General features: G+C 53.8%; 1 protein-coding gene across 1 annotated transcript in view; it reads right to left on the bottom strand.

The window, feature by feature from the left end:
- The window catches only part of PLXNA1 (plexin A1), a 232,602-nt gene that overhangs the window by 203,352 nt on the left and 10,005 nt on the right, over nucleotides 1-19,245 (bottom strand). The window contains 1 exon segment of the mRNA XM_006017778.3: nucleotides 4,322-5,670. Within this exon segment, the coding sequence (XP_006017840.1) occupies nucleotides 4,322-5,494 (1,173 nt within the window). The 5' untranslated portion in view covers nucleotides 5,495-5,670.

Below are 19,245 nucleotides of genomic sequence, written 5' to 3'. Positions count from 1 at the left end.
CTTTCCCTCTCCCCACAAGGGCTGAAGCAGGTTGTAAATGTGCACACAAGCAAACAGGAGGGAGAGGCAGACAGGGAGGGAGGGATGGGACAGACACAAGGGATCCACTAATGACCATCTTCTTAGGATGTCAGCGATGCACTTTAGGATGCGTTAGCAAGGCACTGATTTGCAGAGCAGGGACAGCCCTTGCCCGAGTGTCATTCACACACACTCTCTGTCTCACCTTGGGCCCAGCACTGGATGTATGACTGCATCAAAACTCACCAAGGGGCAACCCAAAACACCCCCCCCAGCAGAGATCAGGGGACTAGTTAAGCTGGATTCAGAGGAACAACACTGAAACCTAGGCACTGAGCCCGCTGCCTGCCTAGATGCTCATGCAGCCAGTCCGTCTCAGCCATACACTGCGGGTATTTCAAGCCTTCCTCCAGGGCCTATCCAGGGGGAAAACATCAATCCCTGTGCCCCCATAGCACGATCCCCTCACAAGGTGACGTCCCCTTCCTGAGAGGCCTTTTCTTACTCAGGATCAAACCCAAGGGCAGGTAGATGGGCCTGCTGCTGGGACGGCCTGCAAAGAGCCCCAGGCGCGTCCCGCCACAGCAAGGGGGGGCAGCGAGGGAGAGCCTGGCGAGCAGGAGCACGTGCTGAACGAGGAGGCGAGCAGCTCCGCTCCCTGAGTCAGCAGCCGTGTGACCCAGCAGGCAGCAGTGTAACGATTTCATCATTTTCCACCAAAATTGAATTAGTTTGAAGCCAAAATCAGATTTGTGAGCCCAGCGCTCTTGACAGCAAACCCTTTACTTTGTCAGGCAGCTGTTAGCTGTCTCCCTCGGAGCCCGGCAGAGGACAGGAGAGAGGCTGCCGCGGATTGCCGACACGCCTGCTCCCGGGGCTGCAGTGAAGCCACCGGCTCCCAGAGGGTGACCCCGTGTCATCGCAGTAACCACAGCCTCCGAGAGGGCACCCAAGAAACCACAGGGAAAGGAAATAAACTCTCCCTCTGAAGACTCCCTCTGGGCACTAAATCCAGGAGACCCTCTGCCAACCATCGCTCCTGCTGCACCTCCCAGTGCCCAAAGGCTTGACCAAGGTGGGCATTAGCAGGGCTTTCGGAGGCCAGGAGAGAAAGAGTCTCCTTATGAACCACTGGCCCCTGCCACAGTAGCAGTTAGTATCTCATAGCAAAGCCCCTGAGTGGGGAGACTTATGGCTTTCTGCCCATGGTTGGCTTTGAACATCAGACCCTAAAGAAGCTCGCACTGGAGAGATGCACCTGGTGGCTCTGAGGAAGCTCATGAGAGAGACAGACAAGCTGTGCTGTCCAGAGGAGCAAACAGCAGGGCAAGATCTCTGCACCCAGCTCTATAGGATGCCCAACTACTTCAGGACTGGGATCCCTGAGCCCAGCTCTGTGAGCCCCTCACTAGTCCAGAACTGAACTTCCCCACCTCTCTGCCAGCATCCTGATCCCCCTGCTGATACCAGTCCTGGCTTTCCTCGAGAAAGAAAACCACACCAATGCATGTTACCAGACTGAATCCCTGCCTAGGACTAACCAGGGAGCAAAATGGTTAGCTCACCTAGCAAGATTGAGGAGCTCAGTCCTCTGCAGATGGAGGCTAAGGCATGTAACCGCCACACCAACCTTGCCATGGGCACAGGACTAATTTCAGCCCTGATAAAAAAGCATGGGGCCCACTGATGTCAACAGCAGCAGCACCTGCTTCAGGCTGGGCTGCATTAGGTCTCATACCAGCTCCTCAGGCGGTGTAACCTGGCATAAACCCACTGATGTCAATGGAGCCAGGCTGCTTTACACCCGCTGGGAACTGGCACGAGCAGAGCCGTCCTCCCGTTCCATGCCAGCCTAGCAAGGCCAGGATAGATTGCGCTCCCGTCATCCCGAGGAGCTGAAATAGCCTCCTTGTGACCATTTATATTTTATAATATCGTCTGGAAAAGAACCCAGGAATAGTTCATAAAGCAAGCAGGCATGGCCCCCCTCCCCCCCGGCAGCAGACATCATGCAAAGAAACAGGGCAATAAACCAGCTACCGCACCGACAGAAGCAACAGCCCACAGGAAACGCTTCCCTCAGGAGAGGCAGGAGACTCCCTTGATTGGGAAACAACAGCCCCAGGATGACAGATTGGGCCCAGCCTGTTCCCACTGCCTCGGGCCACTGGTTTGCTACTAATTGCTCTCCAAGTCAGGCATCTTAGCTGCGTCTCCCACACGCCTACATCCAGGGAGAGCGTGAGTAAAAGCCTGAACACCCAGATGCCCCAGGCCCTGCTATTCCACCCCCACATATCCCGAATGGGGCTGCATGCTTTAAAAACATGTCTGGGGCCTGCCAATGGCCTGGCAACCTAGCTTGCAGGGGAACCAGAGTTCAAGGAGAGCAGCCCTTCCTTCTCTGTGCCACCGCAGCACAGTGACATGAGGACATCCGCCGGATCTGGATGTTGCCTGGAACTCCAACCCCAGGGCAAATTCCAAACAGGGTTTTAGCAGATTCTCAGCTGGGGCCTGTCTGGGCAAGGACTAGTGTCATCGAGGGCTCCAGACAAAGGAGATAGCCTGCCACCGCTGGGTATTCCTGGAATGAAGGTGCCAGAAGAAGGGGATGCAGGGAGACAGATTTCCCAGGGCTCTGGCAGTGCAGGGAATGGGTTACTAGGGGGCAAAGGAGCAGACCGCACAGGAAGACTTCCTTCATGGCTGAGCCTGTACAACGTGGGGGAAGAGACAAGGAGGAAGGGAGGGATGGGGAGTGGCTTGACACAGCCTGAACAGGCTACACATTCTCCAGCAAGAGCAGAGGGTGTTAAAAATAAGAGGAAGAGCATTTCTCCCCTCCCAAGCCTCGAGGGCTGGGCTACCTTGCAGAGAGAGCCCAGGGTCTGCTCCTTAGATGCAGGCTGCAGCAGCTCACAGGTATCATGAGGTTCCACAGCGGAGAGAGCTCAAACCCTGGCTCCATACGGTGCCTAGCATGGAGGTGCTGAAGGTAGCAATCATTAGTTATAAATTCTGTGACTAAGGGATGAGACCCTTGTGCCTGCTTCTGGCTGAGTCGGGCTATACGACATGCAACTAATGCACTTCAAATGAATAAGGGCCAGAAAGCACACACAGAGCCTCAAGGTCCCAGGCAGTTGGCCACCTGCAACCCCTGGGCTGTGCCCTCTCCTTCCCTCCCTCACTGCTGCATGCTTCCCCAACCTTGCGTTCTCAGCTGTACATGGCAATTTGGAGTCTGGGGGGTGGGAGGGGGGGGTCTCACTGACCTCTGCAAGCCAAGGCATCCTCCCAAGATGCATAGCTGCCACCCATGGGGAGCTCTCTGTGCTGAGCCACAGAACCTCCAATCTGAGCATGGCATCAACCAGCAGGAGAGGAGCTGCTTGCTCCACAGGAGGGTAATCTGTGCTCTTTAATCCACACTTACCAGGGCTCGTTCTCTGAAGCATGTTATTACCCTGATCTGCAAAGGGATTAGCTGTTCCCTCCACATCCCCCCCAGGAGGGAACCAACTCTGGCAAGGCAAAGAAAGGAAGCGTTGCAGGGACACATTCCCTCCCCCTGCCTCCCTGTTGTGGAGAATGCTCATCCATGAAGCTAATGACCCCAACACACAGGTCATCCCCTCCCACTGTCCTGCTCCTCCACCTTGGGTTCAGCTTCTCCACAAGCCTGGAGACAAGGAGCAAACCAGCAGGACCGGAGAGCGAGGATGCTCTGTCACTATGAATGCCAGTACAGACATCCAAGCAGATGACATTGGGAAACAATGGGGACCAAATGGAGAAATAGGTCCCTTTGCAACTGCCCTCCCCTTGGTACTAAACCAAGAAGGGACAGAATGCTTCAAGGATGCTTTCAGCCAGCCCACACACTATTCTTGCCCTGTATGCATGCACTCCCAGTCCTTTTACAGCCAACTCCTCCTCCCAGCTTTCAGCTAGACAGAACTGGAGCAAGACGGCACCCACTGAGCTAAGACTGGGAACAGCATTTGCTGCATTGTACCAGGCAGGGGTAGGGAGCAGGGACAAGATATGTGTCGGATTTAAGTCATTCCATTGACATCTGGTTTAGGTCAGTGTACATCTCCATTGAAACCAGACTCCAGGCAACTCCCCAGCACTTGTCAGCAGGCCAGCTTGAGACCTGCCCCATTCTTCACTCCCACCATCAGTCCTCACCCCCCCAGCAAGAGAGCAGTTTAATGTAAGAAAACAGCAGCCAGGCCAGGAGACTGGAGGGGGGCTTTGGATACCAGGGCAGCCTGCCTCTGCAGGCACTTACCGAGTTAATGCAGCCCAATTCCTTGTTCAAGAGCCAAGGCAACGAGAGTTTTCCCTCCCCTCGGTAGCAAGACTGGATGCGCTCCTTGATCTTGTCCTTGATCTTCTTCAGGGTAAAAAGGCAGAGGACCGACTCCTTGGGGGGTTTGACCCTGTTTTTCTGGCCCTGGGAGAAGATGGTGAAAAGAATATCCTCTCGCTCCATGATCCCCAGCTGCTTGGCGAGAGCCTTGCCGGGCTTGGTCAAGTAAGCGTCCTGAATCAGGCGGTACTCAATGCCATCTCGCACACAGCCAATGGGGAATTCCACGTACGAGTAGAACTTGGGGTCATCCACGCAGAGACGGACAATCTTGGAGGTGAAGAACTGCTCCCCCGTGGAGTCAGGCGAAGTGAGCTGGGTGTCCAACTGCAAGGTCAGGTAGTAGACAAACTGCTCGCTGCTGAAGCTGTAGATGTAGTAGATGTCAAAGGTGGGGAACTTGGAGAGGGTGTCCGAGGGGATCTTCAGCTGGGAGGAGACAAACTCGTCCTGGTAGACAAAGCCAAACATCTCTGCATTCTCCTCGTTGGCCATCAGTTTGCGGCTGGAGAGTGTGGGGAAGTACTCCGACTTTCCATCAATAGGAGTCCCAATGAAGAGCTTGTTCTGCCCATTGGACACCTCGATGATGACGCCAGACATGGTGCCTGACTCATTGACGCTGGAGAGGTAGTGCTCCTTCCGGTGATGGGGCTCACCCAGCTTAAAGAGGTCGTCCAGGCGCAGGAATTGGCAGATGCCCTGGGAGGCACTGCCACAGGCGATCAGACGGTTCTCTGAGTAGTCCACCAATAGCAGCTTGTTGACGTTGTTAGTGGTGACCAGCCCATGAGGGCAGGACTGGACGCTGGGTGGGGGGTAGCACTTCTCGTTGTCATCCACCGGCCCCGTCACATGGATGCGCAGCTGTGTCAAGTTGTTGGAGAGCTTGTAAATCCGGTTGACAGCACCCACATAGACCTCCCCAGTTTTGTTGTGAACCACCAAGTGCGTCAAGCTCCAGTCTGTGACGGAAAAAGTCCTAAAGGGGGACTTGGGGGCGCCTTCCGCCAGCGGTAGCCAGGCACTCCCCAAGAGCAGCAGGGTCCAGATGTTAACGGACAGGTGGTGCTTGAGGCGAAGGAGCCACATCACAGCAGTGTCACATCCGGCCAAGGCCGTGCACACGCCCCAGCCACAAAATAAATATAAGCCAACTAAAGTGGGAGGGAAGAGGGAAAGGGACAGGAGGGCTAGCAGGCCAGTCTCGTCGGCTTCCACCAGGCTCTGTATTCAGGGCATTGTGGACGCTGGCAGCCTGGTCAACCCTGGAAGGAAAGACAAGGGCAAGACGGTTAGACAAGCCTTCCTGCAGCTCAAGCCATAATGAGAAACTCCTCCCCTTCACGGCTCACCCTACCCCACACCACCCACCACCCCTCTCTCCCTTGCTTTCTCACACCATCCTGGGGACACAGCTGCCAAGCAATGGAATAGAATTTCATGCCCAGCCACCTTCCTCCAAGCCCTAGTACCAGAAGGAACATATGTTCTGGTGTGGGCTGATCGGCAGCATTGAACTCAGCAACTGTATCACCCCCCGACCTGCCCAGGCTCTGTTAGGATCTGCCCCCATCCTTGACCCCACACACCAAAGGATTTCCATCTGCTTGGCTTCACCCTCCCGACTCCTCCAGTCCCATGTCACAACTATCATATCTCCAACCACGCTGAGACTGGACTTAGCCTTAGTAACATTCAACTCTTGCTGGCATAGAGAAGCCTCCTGAGACTCCAAGGTGTGAAACCATGGGGCATACCCACAGGCAGAGAGACGAGAACATCACCCAGTACCGGTATTCTTCAGCTCCTTGGATTGAGCCCCTAGTATAAAAAGCTTTGAAATGCACATGAAAGGCAGCAGACTCATAACTCACTAGCATGGCTCAAACATGAGAGTCTCCATGGGGCATATATGGCCCATGCTCTTCAGGTTAGGTCAACCACACCACCAGGAAGGGAGACCTGGGGTGAGCCTACCTACCCCTGCCCTTGCTGCAGGGATATATCCCATGACAGCAATCCATCCCTTCTTTGCCAGGACATAGGCTACCAGCCCTTCTCCATGGGCTGAGCACTTCACACCCACCACCCTGACACCCAACAGCAGAGAGGAGAGGTTGGGAAAGGTCACAAGCTGAGCTCCCCAGGGGGCACTTCTCCCTCCTGCTGCAGGAGGGAGCCTTCAAAGCTTTTCCAGCTTTTCACTGTTTCCCTAATTGGATCTCAATGTGCAGAATGGTCGGTCATCAAGGGGATTTTCCTTTTATAAAGAGAGGGGGAGAAAAAGCCATTCATGAATGAAGGGAGAAATAAAGGCTGCCAATGAGCTAGCAAGGGAACAGTGGGGTCCGGGGAAGAGAACCAGGAGTCAGTGCTCCAGGAATCTGTTCCAGCCTCTGCCACCGACCTGGTACGTGGCTTTAGGAGAGTCCCATCTCCATACCTCTGTTTACCCATCTACAGACTGGGGAGAAAAATGCCAACCCACTGCCCAGGAGAGGTTAACATTCCTTTACATCTCAAAGGACTTTGGAAGAGTAGCTCTGGGTGAAAAGCATTCTCTCCCTCCAGAACAGGGTTGGCCCATCCATCCAATACCCCAGGCACCTCCAGCTGCCCCACCCAGATGTCCCAGCAGCCCCAAAACCCTGCGTGACAAAGCACAAAGCCGCACAGAGCTCTCTGCCTTAGGCTGGATCCAGGGAGGAGCATGGAGGCACAGAGGTGATCTGCAGGCCAGAGGGGATTCTGCTCAGGAGGGAGTCCATGCAGCTCCCCAGGAGCTAGCTGGATAGTCACACAGTGAGGGGGGAGAAGGAGACCTGTAACCCCAGGCGCTGCAGGGCCAGGGCACAACCCAGGCTTCAAATGTGAGTGGGTTGGTAATTTTGGTTACATGAAGCACCTTCTGACATGAGCTGCCTCTTACCATAACTGACACCCTTGAAAACCTCACAAAGGAAGCCCAGGGGAGGCAGCCTGTTGAGCGAGTCCTGGTTACTGCTGAGCAAGTCTGCACACTCTGGTTTCCAGCCAGCTGGGCAAGGAACATGTCTCACAGGCAGCTGCCTGGAGCCCAGGTGCAGACCTAGCAGATTCTGTAGCAGCCGGGGCTCAGCAAAGTCACCACCCTCTGCCCTCAAAGCAAAGAAAAGAAGAGCTCCTCCAAAACAAGCAGTCAGCAACGCCATGAGAATGCAGCTGAAGACCAGTGCACGGGTACCCACCTGCCCACTCTTCCCCAGCACTGAGGGACAGAGAGCAGTCCACAGGCCCCAGCACCAAGGGAGAAAGCTCTCCCCCAGCACCCATCCACCAGCTCCATCACCCCCAGGGACGTTACTTCTTTGAGATGCACAGCTCATTTTCCATCCTCTCTCTGACACCCCCAGAAGCCTGACTGGTATCCAGAGATAATGGGAGTTGTCTATCACTCCCCGAGAGAGGTGGACGAGTAAATCCCACTGACTCCAGGAAGCATAGATCCAAAGGGTGGTGTCTATAGCAGATCCCTTTCATGATGCGCAAGACGGACGCTTTTACCACAGCAGGGTGGAAAGTCTCCAGCACACAGATGCTTCCTGACCCAAACTGAAGCAGATCTTTAACTCTGTGCTCAAAATTCCCCTCTGAAATTAGCACCCTAAAGCCCCAGCATCTTGGCAGTGAGTCTCACAAGATCACACTGCTTACAGGGGAATATTACAGATACAGATGAATCACAAATACCAGCCTCTCACAGGGGGAGCCTGGGCCTCAGGCTGGAACTAAATATGCCTTCACCAACTACCCCAGACCCCACAACCTCAGGGGACATTCAGGACTGGGACAGGTTATATTTCATCTGAAGTATCGTAGGTGGTCTCATGGCTCTTGGAAACATTAGGTATATGCTTCCATGCGTTGGGGTGGAGGAATAGTCTCTCTCTCAGTCTACAAAGCACATACAAGTATTTCAGCCCTATCTCCCAGTTGCATTAGAGCCTTGGAAGTGGGCTAGATGGGGTAAGTGACGGGTTAAAGTACTTCCCACATCCCTTTCCCTGCCTAGGCAGCAGCAGATAATGTCTGTACAGGCTGTGCATGGAGCCCAGGCAAGCAAGGGGTGGGGACTGCAACTTGCTATTCCAGGTGGGTCTGAACTGCACCTCCATGACTACCTCAGTGAGGCATCCCAGGGCCATGCAAGCCTGGAGCTGCATGCAGCCATGGACCGGTTGGAAACCCCACCAACCCCTGCAACCACACCCTGGAGCTGACAGCTATGTTGCATCCCCACTCCAGCAGCAAACCCAAGCAGCAAAGACCCTGCAGGCCATTCTTCAGAGGTCAGCCCTGCTTGCCCTCCCCACCTCCCCCACCATACCAGCCAGGACAATGGGCCTCTCTCCCCTTTTCATCTCAGTGGAGAAAGGGTGGGGAGAAGATTCCAGTGATTTACAGCTGCCATGAGAAAGGTCTCAGGCCCATCCCATCTCTGTCTCCACCTCCTCCCCTAAAGCTATAGGGACACCCTGGAGTCTCAAAGCTCCAGCTCAATACAAACAAAGGGATGGGGGCATAAGGAGAGCTACAACTCTAGTGCATTCCCAGCAAGATTCAGGATTGGCTCCGAGCAGCCCCAAACACTGTCTGACAGGCACTGGGGGTTTCCAAATCTACTGTCACATTCTCAACCTGGTGTCTCTTCCCCTTGATAGACCAGAACCAAACACCCCTTGGTGAGATGGCACATGAAGATACCATCTACACAGGGGAAGCATCAGCTAAACGGTTTGCTTCCCATTTGCCTCCTCAGATGAGGTGTTCCAAAAGGGGACTTTTTACCGTCTTGAATTTTCCCCAAGCCTAATAAAGGGTGTGTGAGCCCAAAAGCTTGCAGAAAAAGATAGGGGTTTTTGCAATGTCTTAGTTGTTCTAATAAAAGGTAGCATCTCTGAAGCAAGAGTTTTGCATTTCCAACATGAAGACGCAACCCTACCTCAGGTCTCCAGCTGGGTTCACCAGGAATAATCCTGTTAAACTCCACAACAGCAGTCAGCATCTCCCGCAGGGGGTGGCAGAGAGAAGATACAGCCCCAGGCAGCATCTTGGCTTTGCCAGAATCACATCCCAGGGATCTTTTTCACCCCACACGCTCCAGCACAGCCCGACTGGCAGCCAGGATGTTGGCAAGGATCTCCCCCTGCCTTAGAGCAACAGGTGGAGGACGCAGGTGGACAGAACCTAACAGGCCAGCAGCCTAACTTGGCATGGCCATCCCTGCGAACTCCAAGACAAAACCCAGCCAGCCACCAGGACACCTCCAGATGAGCCCTTCTCAGTGGAAAACAGGGAGACAAGGATTGTTACCTGCTCACCCAGGGCATAGACCTGCCATCTCACAATCCTTCTCACTGTTTTCTCATCTCCTAGCCAGGAGAGCTGCTTGAGGCATGAACCAGGTCCTCAAACCACTGAGTGGATTCCCATGGTGCCTCTTGATGGAGCAGAGCAAGATTCTGGGCTGAGTATAGGAAAAAGGGCTAGAGAACTCCCTATGCCCATATGTCGGCTTAGGTGTTGGGAGTGATGGTGTCCTTTCCCCTTTCCTGATGAGCGCCAACCCCCCTGGAAAAGCTCAGTCTAATCAGCTTCATGATACTATCATGAAGTGCTTCTCACCTTTCCTTGACTGGGCCCCAAGACCCCAGCCCAGCCAGTTCTCAGTGACTGGTCTATAGGCAGGCACTCAGGGAAGCAAGGATAAGTAAATTAAAGGTGTGAAACCACTACTTAGCAGAGTCACAGAAGTTTAGAGCTGGAAGGGACCTCCTGAGATCATTGGGTCCAGAGCCCCTGCTCTAGCAGGCAGCACAGCAGACCTAACCCATGGGACTCATATAAGCAGGGATCCTGGTTTTCTCTAATTAAAAAAAAATCCTAATTTTGGGCTTAAAAAAGTAACCCAAAAACTACATTTTCACGTGACCAAAATGAAACACCACTAAATGTAACGTAATGTAATGTTATTTATCTATGTATTACTGGTGTTTCATTTTAATAATAGGAAAATGTGGATTTTGAGATACTTTATTTAAACCTGAAAATTTGGGATTTTTTATTTATTTTTTTTTTAAATCAGAGAAAACCAGGATCCCCGCATATAAGCTACTGCCCTCAAAACCCTCCAAAATTCCTTGTGGATGCAGAAAAATGAGTAAAAAAAGAAGACTGCCCTGGGAGAATGATGGAGGATGTTGCTGACTGGACATTACCTTCCCCAGCATGGTTGCCCCCAGGCTGGGAAAGGTTGGAAGCTCTGAGTTAAAGCTTATTACAACCCCACATAGAAGCCCTCACTCAGCAGCAAAGCAGCCTTAGCTGGTCAAAGCTCAGTCCTCCAGGAGATCCCAGTACACGAACGTGAGCCAAGCACGGGTGCCCAACGTGGAGCTCCTGAACTGCCCCTGCCCTGCCATAGGGCCACACCTCACTGCAGAGAGGGCCAGGAGCCTGGAACAGCATCAGCAAGCCTGGTTTCCTGCCCACAAGCATGGAAGCTAGAGGCTTGGTAACAGGCATGGGCATTCCCCAATATTAAGTTGCCAGCACCAAGGGAAGCTTCCTCCTCCAGTAGGGCCACTCAACTACAGTGCAGCATTGGCAAGGCCAGCACTGGGCTCACAGGGCTCCACGCAGGAGGGCAGGGAGCAGAGCGCGCCTCGGCTTCGGCAGCGTGGGCACGTTCTGTCCTTGCCAATGCCCCTTCAGGTGCTCCTCCTGCATCCCTCCATCTCCCACTCGCCCTGCCATCCTCAGAGCACAACAGAGGTAGGCAACGTTTTTTGGACAGCAGACCAAAAAAACCCACAATGTCTACTTTGGAAGGTGCCAAAGTCCGGAGCATGTTTGCAGCCTCCCGGCTGCAGCTGGCCCAAGGAGCCTGGTCTGCTTGCAGCAGGGCTTGCAGCCACCCAGCCGCCTGCTGGGAGCAGCCTGGACTCCATGGCTGGCAGCAGCTGCTTAGAGCCCGAGCTGGCGGTGGCGTGCCGAGCAAAATGGCCTAGCGTGTCATGCTTGGCACACGCGCCAGGGGTTGCTGACCCCTGGAGTACAAGCACAAGTGACAGTGGAACAAACAAAAGCTGTTTCAGGATTGCCCTCACAACAGGTGCACGTGGCCACCCCCTCAGCTCCCCTCCTGCCTGCAGGGTCATCTAAGACAGGCTCAGACTCAGGTTCCCCATGGTAAGTGCACCTCTAACCCACTGAGCAGGTGCCAGGCTGAGGCTGCCCCAGTTATGTGTTTCCCCAACAGCATTTCAGAGCCCTTCCCCACCCTCCGGGGCCCCAGGAGCCTGCCCAGAGGTAGGGTTGAGCGACTGTGTATACACAGCACACACAGCTGGACAAGCAGCAAGGGGAAAGCGATTCAGGTGTTAAGCTGCAAAGCTCCCTGGGTGCTGAGACAACCGAATCCAAGAGCCGGCAGCCCTGGGAGCAGTCCTAGCCAGAATCGCCTCACGTGTCTGAAGCATGCATCCTCCCAAACGAGCCAGAAACAAAACCACTTCTGGTGTGGAGCACAGCAAAGGTGGGGAGGACACGGGAATGCCAACGCTGAGGAGGAAGGAGCCAGCCAGCATCAATATCCAGCACCCTGGGTCTTCAGCCCTCGTCTCTGAAGGACGCCACCCAGCACGGGATTTGATTCATCAGCCCTTTGTCCTACTGGGGTCTGAGCCCATGCCTCAGCAAACAGAGGCAGATCAAAGCCAGGCCATGGGGAAGCATCACACCTTCCTCCTGGAAAGAGCTCCTCAGAGGGAGGATCCCAGCTCCCTAGGGCCCAGCCTGTCTCTCACCAGGGCAGACTCAGCCCAGTGCCTCTTTGCTGAGCTAGGTGGGGACCCAACACACCCATGCCCCCAGCAGTGTAGCAAGCCAGCAACTAATTATTTCATACCCTGTTGCTTCTGCAGTGCTGGGCATCAAAGCAACACAGCCTTTTCCAGATGCTAATGAATTTACTCTCCCACCACCCAGGCAGGTAAGGAACATCACCATCCGGATAGCGCAGGTGGGGAAACTGAGGCACAGAGGGGAAGTGCCCCAATGACACAGCAAGGAATAGAACCACTGCCTCTGGACTGCCAGCCCAGTGCACCGCAAAGCCACCCCAGCTGTGCAGGTCCTGCTTTCCCTCCAACTGGCTGGAACTGCCTGAACCACGACCCTGTCGCAGGGAGCAGCAGGGTGCAGCCTGCAGGGCACAGGGGAAAGCTTGCAATCCTAGTGCCAGGGCTAAGTAACATGCCTTGCACTGCTAATAAGACTGAGTCACCAAGCCAGGGACCCACAGAACTTCCCAGGAGCTGCCAGGCTCCATGCCACAGCAGGGTCCGAGTTGTCTCCTGGGCCCTTTCACCCAGCAAGCTCAACAGGGCCCTCCATCCAAGCCCAGGCAGCAGTAAACAGGACCACGATATCTGCATGGTCGTGGCTGTATGCAAACAGTCTCTGCCTCAAGGAGATTACCACTTAGGCCAACCAGAGACCAACACAGACAGAGGAAAAAGGAAAGAAGACCGTAACACATAGCAGGAAGCACAAGACGGGCACACCATGTAAGCGCCTATGTACAAACATGGCTGGAAGGACACAGCAACTAGAGAGAGCAGAGATACAAGCTGTTTTCTTTGGTTAGCCGCCGTTGATATTTGAAGGATCACAGCACTGCAGACATGAAGATCAGTCCTAGCGAATGCTGAAGGGAAAAGAGCACATTCCTGGAGTCACTTCAAGGGGGAGTAGAGATAAGCAAGAGAAGGGAGCTGGACAGTGTACCTGCGAGCTGAGCACTGGGCAGGACAGAGCTCTGTAGCACGTCTCTGGGCAACCTGAGCTTTTGGGTGCTATGGTGCAGCAGCCCCACAGCTTGCTCTTAGGTAGCAGTATCTCTTGGAGAATGCCAGCTCTGCTATTAGGCAACTCTGGAGCCAGATCTTACTTCGCTCAATAATACATGCCTGAAGCCACCAACAAGGATTAAAGAAAGAGGGAGTTTTATTTTAAAAAATAAAATAAAAATACCAAACGATTTGGGTTCCTGCAGTTTGGGACAAATTCAGCAGAGGATCAGGCCGGGTGTAAATTGAAGCAGAAGGCTCTGCATTGGTGTGCAGACAGCTGACCGATGCAACTGTGCTCCCACCACGCAGACACCTGCTAGAACAGGTCAAGAAGAGGCATTTCTTTCACGTTTGTTTTGCCCAGGCTGCCTATAGCCTAGTCTGAGAAAGGCAAAGATTTATGCATTGCCTTGGACCCTCCCGCAAAACAGCCCGAGATTCCTTGACCTTGTCTCTGCTTAGCTCTTCTCATGCCAACTATGCCCTCAGTCCTACCACTGCTGCACAGAAGCATAGAGGCCAGCCTTTTTTTGAACGCCTGCATTACCTGGGCCTTGTAGGACTAAATTTGTTCCATCACATTGATTAGATGTCCAAATGCAAACCTACTCCACCGCACGAGTCCTTGAAAAGCCCTAAGTACGTCTACTTCGGTAACGCACCTTCATCTTATCCTGAAGATTAAGTCACACAAAACAGCAAGGCCCCGTACACCTATTGTATTAAATGGCACCTAGCTGCCTCAAGAGAACAGGATCTGTCCCCACGTGTCTCCCCCAGAGAAATCCTATGACAACGTTTGGACGAGAAGCCAGGAGCTCTGAGCCCTATGCCTCAGTAAGCGTGCTAGCCTCCCACTTTTCGTACTACACGCTGACACCGCAATAATTATCAGTGCCAGCTGCCCTGGGCAGCTCTTGCTCCTCCCAGGGACCTACCCTGCGAATTCTGACTAGCAACTCCGTTCCCACTGGACACCCAGCAATTAGTTTGCCTCCGGGATGTTAATCCTGTTCCACAAACATGGCCACCGTGGCTACAGGACTTTGGAAACCTCCAGGCAGATGCCTTGGAGCCAAGCCCAGCCCTGACATAGACTGCATTAAAATAATACATCCCAGCCCGGGCCGCATGTTAATGCCAACTCAGAGAGCAATGCAAACAGGCCTAAAAATACATTCCATTATTTTGCTGGGCCAGAAAACCAAACAGTGCAGAACTTCCTGCGACAGAGAACCACCCTGAGCAGAGATGACTCAAACAGCAGCAATGCAAAAGGAGGAGGGCAGAAGGGGAGAGCCATGGCACTACAAAACACACAGAAGGACTGACGAAGGGGTGGGCTATGCCCACGTTGTGCATGCACATACACGCGTGTGTCATACACAGGGACAGGAAACCCGCCATCCGAGGCCAAGCTGACACGGCGGCCGCAGCCCACCAAGTGCAATCCAAGTCCTTTCATCCCGGGGCTGGGAAAGGAAATTTGCTAACTGTTTCACCTTTAAAGTGGCCAAGAGGCCTCAATTGTTTTAGACACTGGTCACAGCTGCTCTGTGAACTAGATCAGGCTGGAACTTCTGCCTGCGTCGCCGCGGCCAACACTCGCACACAGACTTCAAAAGCCCCTTTCATCAAAAAAGCCATTGAGTTTCCCTGCAAATGCCTGCGGCCCACTTGCTTTCTAATAAAGATATGGAACCGCTTGCGCCTTCCCCAGCCTGCGGGGCTCCTCCTCCTATGGGGTCCTGCAGAGAAGGCATAATCCTGCCTTTGCGACTTCAGATCTGCTGCCTTCGGCATCATTTAGGGAAACACGAGGGGGCAGAACCAGGAGAGATGGGACAGAATACAAGAAGAGAAAGGGGGAAGGGGGAGAGGAAGGAATTTAGGCTGGATGCCAAACTCCCTGATCCAGCGAGGCGATGCTGTACTGCTTCAGGAGCGCACAGAATAGCTGAGTCAGCAAACTCCATCCCTGGTGCCAAACACGCCACGATTGCAGTCCCACCGTTCACAGTTATCACGAGGAAGGTGATTGCCCACCCAGCGGCAAACAGAGCTGTCCTATGGGTGTGCCCACAGCCACAGGAATTCCCCTGCTCCTGGCCCTGCAAAGCCAGCACTGTGCCAGGAGGACAGGCCCACATCTATGCTGGCTTGTGCCTCGCTATGGAACGGTTCGTTACCCGCGTTCTCGCTGCAGCAGCTTTACTACGGGTGAAGACAAACTAGGCAGACGGATCCCAGGTCTACACTGGTGTGCCCCACAAACCTACAGAGCGGGCACTTGGAAAAGCCATCGTTCCATGCACATGGAAGGAAACCAATCTGGAGTCAGCAAGAGAACAAACCCCCCGATTTCCAGTCACTGGGAGGATGGGCACTTCAGCTGGGCCAGAGAGCCAAGGAATAAGGAATTATCCTGAATTGGGCCCCAAAAAGACCAGCGAAATCAGATCTAATGGGTCTTTATCTTTCACCGCTACGAGTCACTTGCTGCATTTGGGGAGATGGAAATGGAGCAAATGAGGAGTCAGCTCTTTATTCACGTTCACTCACACGTGCAAGTCTCATGCACTATCCTTTAATAATCAGCAACAAGATAGGAAAACGATGCAAAGGAAAAAGAGCCCCAAAGGGCAGAGGGGAGTGGGGTGGATTTGGGAACACACAAGGTATATTTCTGAGGTTTGCCTTCGTGGGGAGAGCAGAAAAGGCTTGCAGCAATAAGGCAAGGTTGGCAGTTCTACCAGAGGCAAAACATTATAGTCTACACATAACCATATACAACTGACTAAGCTTATTTCTTCCCTCCACTTCCCCCCAATACACACATTAATTAAAAACAAATTTGCAGGGATTTCTCCATTGTTCCCCAGCTAGCGAATAAGTGGAATCCTTGTCGCCAATTCCATATCTCAAATGTGCACCAGGGCCCAGGCCCAAATCGGCACGTCAGAGAGCTTTAAATGAGACCTATTCTGATCTCCGCAATGCCAACATCAATCCATAGTACCTCTGCTGTCTGCAACACACCTCCTCCACTTTCTACCTGCAGTGTCAGAGGGAGGCTGCTCAGTGATCAGAGCACAGACCAGTAGGCACAACTCCCAGTTCTTCTCCCAGCTTTGCTACTGACTGATCTTGAGCGAGTCCTTTAAAATTCCTTGTGCCTCAGTTTCCCCTCCCCTCTATAAGACTACTTACATCTCCCAGGGACTCTGGAGAGGCTTAATTAACATTTGCAGAGTGACTGGAGCTCCTCTGATGAAAAAAAGGAGCAGATCAGTGCAAAGTACTATTGCCACCATAAACCAAATACAAACAGCATTTATCAAGGATCTGATTTCCCTGCCCTTGCAATTCGGCATGTAAAGTAGCACAACATATCATCCAAGGTGAAAGCATTTATAGCCACCCCGCTGCCATATATTTTGAAAATTAAAAACCTCCCTGCTGCCTGCAGAAGCCCACGTCGGAGCCAGCCTGTGAAATGGAAAAAATGGGGGGTGGTTCTTCTTTTTTGTGCGTGTATTGCACAGGGCTGTCGATTGAGGCCGAGAAAAAACAGCACAGGAGGGACAAGGACAGTCTCGCCTGGTTGTGCCAGCAGCATTTGGTCCATGCAAGGAACAGAAAGGAACAACGCTGTGGGTACAAACCGTTTGTTCAAGCATCCTCAGCTACATCAGCATCTGGAGAGAGGAAGGATGATAAGCATACAAACTCTGCCCCTTCTTGGCCTCTGGTTACATGGAGGATGTAAACCATGCAGATCTGTGCCCAACAGACAGATAATGGTCTTTAGGGACCCCACAAATAGGACCTCTCTCTTAGCAGCCTCCTGAATGGAGGGGGCAGCCCCTGGCTTCTCCCTTGATTGCTTATTAGCAAAGGAGCAATGCAAAGTGCCAGGCTGGTCTGGGACCTGGGAGTGGGGCCAACACGCCATCTCCAGCTCATCGCACTAGAGCAGCCTCAGCCCTGTGCTCACCAGTTCGGCAGGGAGCATCATGTGTTGGGACTTAGCGTCTCCACAGGCTGCTCCCCACGAAGGCAGGCAACTGCAGATTGGTGCCATCCTGTTCCCTGGCCCTTCATCAGCAAACGAGGCAGGATTTGAGCAGACAGGTGAACAACAACAGACTCACTGCGGGGCCAGCAAGGAAAAGCAGCCTCAGAGAGGGCAGCTGGAAGGAGCAGAAATTCAGCAATGCAACAAATCCCCCCCTCATCTCCTGCTTCAGGGCCAGAGATGTGAGAGATGAAAAGCACGACTGGGCTGTCGAGGCCGTTTGGGGAAACGCTGCCCCAGACTGCACAGCGCTCAGGCACCGAAGCAACACGATAGAGTCTTCACCAGAAAGCACTGCCTGGTGAAGAACAACAAGACACCCACAAACCCTGGCAGGCACCCGCTAGGATGCAAATCCCTGACAAATCCAATACAGGCACTCTAGCAGCTCTACAACCACCATTTAAATGTGAGGGGGAAAAAAAGCCTCTCTGCGCTCGCTGGCCATAAACACCCCAAAGCAGGTAGCCAGAGACAAGGAGCTGGCTCATATGACAACGGCAGCTTGGCATTACCCCAGGGGCAAAACTATGGTGAAGAGCCAACAGCAGAGCCAACCCCCTTACCCCCATGACACCGTCTCCAGAGTCTCCCAAGGGAACCCACCCTCACCCTGCACCCCGTGACAAGCAGAGCCCCTGCCTTCCTGCCCCCCACCGTCCTGAAATCAAAGTCCCCACTGCTTTGCCCCTAGCATTCGCCATCCTATTCATCAGGCAATTTGCCCAGAGCTCCCACAGCCGAGCAGAGGGGAAAGGGTGCATAACCAGGAGCTGGGCCAGGCCTCACTGCGCCCGCCCCACTACACGGGGAGTCACAAGAGGGGAACAGATCCAACACAGTCAGGCTCAGAGACACAAAGGCCGAGGTCTCCCAGGAAGGAGAGAGGCGGAGGGACTGTGGTTTGTTGACCCAGACACAGAGCAGCCCTGGAGCTGCTCCCCCCTCACATCAACAGCCCATGACTTCAGCTGGGAACTTTTCAGCTCTGCGGTTTGTACACGTGAACTCTGACGTTCCCATTGCTCCCGGCCCCTGCCTGCCCTCGGCCTCTCCAGTGAGACAGCCCAAGGCCTTCTTGCTGGCCTGCTTGCTTCCAGAGGCCTGAAATCCCAGGATGCTGAACGCCAGCCAGCTCCAGGGCCAGAGAAGGAGGGTGGGCTGGCTAGGACTGTACATCAGCGTTGGGCAGAGGAGGCACAAGGCAGGCATGGAAAAAACACTACCCTGCACTTGTTCTCATCCTCCTCAATGCCAAAAGACCCTTCCCCAAGGCCACCAACTCCCCCTGGAAATCCAGGGAAGGGACAGGCGTGCCATTTGCCTAGTCCTGACTGATGCCCTGGGTATAAGCTCCCTGGGGCATCTTATACTGGTGTCACACCCCAGGGCCAAGTACCATGACAGTGCCACAGCCAGGCTTGGCAGAGGAGGGGACTAGCAATCCCCATCATCCTGCATGAAGAGGCTTTAACCCAGGGTGGGCACAAGGGTCCCAGTGGTCTGTGAACCTCTTCTCCACAAGGCAGATGCCAAATCTGAAGGGCCATGAAGCTAGGCCAGGGACTGTGGACACCCCTTGCAGGCAAACAAAGCCCATCAGCACAGTAAGCCCTAGTAACATGGCACAGAGGATAACCCCAGACTAGAAAAGCCACCTGGGCCTCTGAGCCCAGGCCCCAAGAGATTCTCGCTCTCCAGGAAACGACCGGGGAGGCTCTGGGAGGAGCACTGCAGGGGGAACAGAAGGGAGCTGGCAGCAGGAAGCAGTGGCTTAAACCAGCTGCACATGCAGAAAGCAGGTGTGTTCCCCACTCCAGCATCGCTAGCTCTGACCTGCTGCCTGCGTGAGCCTCAAAGCATTCCTG

Source organism: Alligator sinensis, unplaced genomic scaffold, assembly GCF_000455745.1.
Source record: "Alligator sinensis unplaced genomic scaffold, ASM45574v1 scaffold839_1, whole genome shotgun sequence".
NCBI classification, from domain to species: Eukaryota; Metazoa; Chordata; order Crocodylia; family Alligatoridae; genus Alligator; species Alligator sinensis.
The sequence above is the reverse complement of the archived record's forward strand: the minus strand, read 5'-3'. Positions and strand labels throughout refer to the sequence as shown.